This window comes from Halichoeres trimaculatus, unplaced genomic scaffold (assembly GCF_033239565.1).
Source record: "Halichoeres trimaculatus isolate MK-OKI-2021-1 unplaced genomic scaffold, fHalTri1.1 fHalTri1_scaffold_10, whole genome shotgun sequence".
NCBI lineage: Eukaryota > Metazoa > Chordata > Actinopteri > Labriformes > Labridae > Halichoeres > Halichoeres trimaculatus.
Window position 1 is genome coordinate 16,529,597 of NW_027437187.1, and position 3,433 is coordinate 16,533,029.

The following is a 3,433-nucleotide window of genomic DNA, read 5'->3' on the forward strand; positions in this document are numbered from 1 at the left end:
TTGAAACACAGTAAAGAAAACCAGCTGAAGAGAGAATAAGGAGAGGCTGGAAAGAATTAGGCCCTTCAAAAGTTTGATCTTAGACTTTCCCTGTGATGTGCTCACAAGTCTGGGATCAGAAATCAGACGCAGAGCTGGCTTTAAAAAGTGGAACTAACCAGGAGAGGATGCTTCCAAAAGAGTCCAATCAGAAACTGATGTGGAGAGTGGAAGTGTGGACTCAAAGGACAGAACTGCAGCTGACCTCCAGGCATTACCTGTAGTTTTCCTCTTTCACAGCCACTAACTCAACCTCTGAAAGACTCTAAACAAAGCTGCCCCTCTGAGAGCAAAGCGCCCGTTTATTACCGAGCTGGCCTCTGGAAAGCACATGCACCCAGAAATGGACTTTTCTTGCTTTTGAGCTGAACAGATTGAACCAATAAAGAGAGCAGCCGTGGCCCCCAGTTGACTGCATGTGTAATGCTACAGTGATGAATATTCTGTAGTCTGTCGTCTCTTTCTCAGGCAGGTTTTCATATAGTTGGGGAACAGTAAAACCCTTTTGAAAGGATGTCACTTGTCTCCTTCACTTCATCATTCTGGTCGAGATTATGAGGGGGATTAGAGAATCCTGTTGTAGCGTGCCTTTGGCTGACTGAATCGCTCCTGGGGAATAGTGAGCTGGTACAAGATATTACTACAGCACAATGAAAGCACTGTACTGGGCTATTACCGAGACTCAGAAAATCACATCACTCCACACAGACAAGTAAATATTTGATGCGCTCTAATCAGACAGCTATGTACCAACTAAATATAAAACACAGACAAAAAGTCAAATTAAATAACAGTGTTTATCAAAAAGGACAAGAGATTTTGGAATGTTACAACGCACATTAAATAAGTGGGGCACAGATTTTCCAAAACAGGTTGGTGGATAATATTTACATCGTACTTACAACATGTACACCGTGTATGATACACCTGTGAATTTAAGGCTTAATATGCAATTCAAAAACAAGCGCAGGTGCTGCTATGACAATGTACTGTGCAAAAAGATTTCTCCAAAAAGCGAACCACATGTTAACAGAAACAGTTTTCAAGAGTCAAATTAAGTTAAGGCTTGGGAGTTTGTCATAAGAATAACTTAATACAAGGCAATAACCCTAACACACATGAAGGGCTGTGCTATGAAGCTCACAAATATAGCCTCAAGGAGTGAAATTAGCATCATTCCTCTCTGCGAGTACAGTGGAAAAACTCGGGGAGCTTATAAACGTGTCAAATTTACTTACTTATTTATAAAGTAGGCAACACTCTATTCACAAGAGGTAGTTCAGCTGAATATTCAAGACAGTTCAGTGTAATGCGCATCAGTTTAGTACAGGTGTGCCAGTCTTATTGTTCCGTGTAGACGACAGATCTGTCACCTGTACGTGCTAAACGTTCACAGCTGGCTGTACTTCCCTTTGCAGTGTAAAATGTGTTTGTATAATCTGTCTATCCTTTCCTGGAGAAAAGCAGCGTGCTCGTCTGAGAGAAATCCTAATTCCACAGACAAAGGCTCGCTGTCTCTGTAGAGCTCCAGCAGCCTTTTCCTGGAGTCTCTGCGCTTGTGCAGCTCCGCCACGCGCTGCGTTGTCCTTTTCCTGAACACACACACTGAGCCCAGGACCGTGCTGTGGTATTTCTCCCACATGCCCAGCACCCGAAACCCGTGCACGAGCCCGGCCTCGTTGTCTATAAACACAAGGTCACCGCGCGGCGTTTTCAGGAGGTTGTTCGTGTCTCTCTCCATTACGCGTGAGTCCCACTGCAGGCTGAACAGATTGCTGACCAGTCTGTCGAAGTTGGCGGTCAGGTAGTCGAAAACGATCAGGTCCGTCCACTGCATCAGCTCCAGCAGCTCCGCCGTCGTCTTGTTCCGGAGCTCATGCAGCACAGGATGCAGCCCGCTGCTCTCCTGCCTGAGCGGAGCAGGTGTGACCACCCCCGTCAGGTTTGAGACCCACTCAGTGAGAGAAACCACGGCTCCATCACTCCACTGTAAACCGTCTATCCTCGCCCTCACAGCCTCCCACTGTTCACTATTACCGCTCAGCTGGGATAGTATGAGAGGAGGCAGGTTTGTAATGCCGAGCAAACTGGCGAGGTAATACGTCAAAGTTTCTCCCTGCACCTGATCTGCGTTGATCCCGTAACGCACACACGCTTTGGTCCCATCTTCAAAAGTGGCGAGCTGGTTTGATATCCTGCCGCATCCGGGCTCCAGCCTCACTACCCTGTGTGTCCTCGCTCTTTCCCTCCACGTCCGAGCATATTCCTCAGTGAAGCCCGCAGGGAGCAGATCCTCCAGCCATTCACTCCAAAATATCCCATCCTCCACCGGGGAGCCCAACTTGACCGGGCCCTCCCGCCGCGCTGACCTCTTGTTATCCCCATTCACATGGTAATCAAGACTTCCTGCAGAGACGGTTTGATCAGTGAGGTTATGCGCCTCAAGTCTGCCCCCCAACCGCGGTCTTTGTGCCGCCGGGACGGCGAGCAAAACCCGGAAAGTTTTGGTGGAGAGATCTGCCGGGAGCCCTTGGTGTAAGGACCCCGAGAACCTCCGCTTGTGTCGATCCAAACGGTCCTCTAACGCGCTCCAGACGTAGAAAACACTTGCAAGGGCGCACAGGAGAAGGAGTGCGAACAAGTTTGCCGAAAGAGCCCTCATGGTTAAGACAACCCGTCCCCCTGTAGACCCACGGATCCACAGCAGGTTTACAACAGTCAAAAAAGAGCAAATTTTCTTCGAGCCACTGTTTAGGTCTGAGCACTACGCCCCGTGTCCCGTTCACCGCTCAAGCCGAGATCACAGGACGAAGAGGGTCTCCGAAACAGCGTGAATCTCATCTCCCGTCCTGCTCAGACGCCTGGTCGTACCCCTCCTCTGCGGGAAACACAGGACGCATTTCGGATCACCGCAGCGCGCATCCTCCATCAGACGTTCTCCATCAAAGCCCTCTGCCGTCCTAGCGACTTTCTCTCCGTGTTCACCTCTCCGCTCCTCATCCTCCTTTCTCTCTCCGCCGGGCGCTGGGTGAGTTTGATTTGTGGTGGTGTCGGTTCGCAGAGAGACACTAGGCGGGGGGGACACGTGACTCCAGTCCCGAGATGGTGGGCGGATCGTGGGAAGGAGGGTTCAGAGAGGAGAGGAACAAGTGCACCGCGCTGCGTTTAGCGAGTGTGTGTGATGTGAGAGGATAGTGTGGTATTGGCAAATGCAGCCATTATAATAATTGAAACCTTGTGCTGAAATACTTTTGGAATAAAGTCACTATTTAAAACAAATTCTGTCCCATGCTTTTAAACCAAGTGGGTATTCTTTTCAGTGAGCTTAAGGCAGGCTGACTGAATGTGGTTCACCCAAATATGTGCAACAATAAACCACTTTTTATTCATTTCA

At 49.0% G+C, this 3,433-nt stretch overlaps 1 protein-coding gene across 1 annotated transcript; it reads right to left on the bottom strand.

The window, feature by feature from the left end:
• Positions 1–817: 817 nt before the first annotated feature.
• On the bottom strand, positions 818–3,085 carry fjx1 (four-jointed box kinase 1). Its single transcript, XM_074677900.1, has one exon. The coding sequence runs from the start codon at positions 2,699–2,701 to the stop codon at positions 1,430–1,432; it is 1,272 nt and encodes a 423-aa protein (XP_074534001.1). The 5' UTR covers positions 2,702–3,085; the 3' UTR covers positions 818–1,429.
• Positions 3,086–3,433: the final 348 nt, after the last annotated feature.

What these genes read in the sequence shown, in the direction of transcription:
- fjx1 (XM_074677900.1), bottom strand. Translation starts at nt 2,701, where the DNA reads ATGAGGGCTCTTTCGGCAAACTTGTTCGCACTCCTTCTCCTGTGCGCC.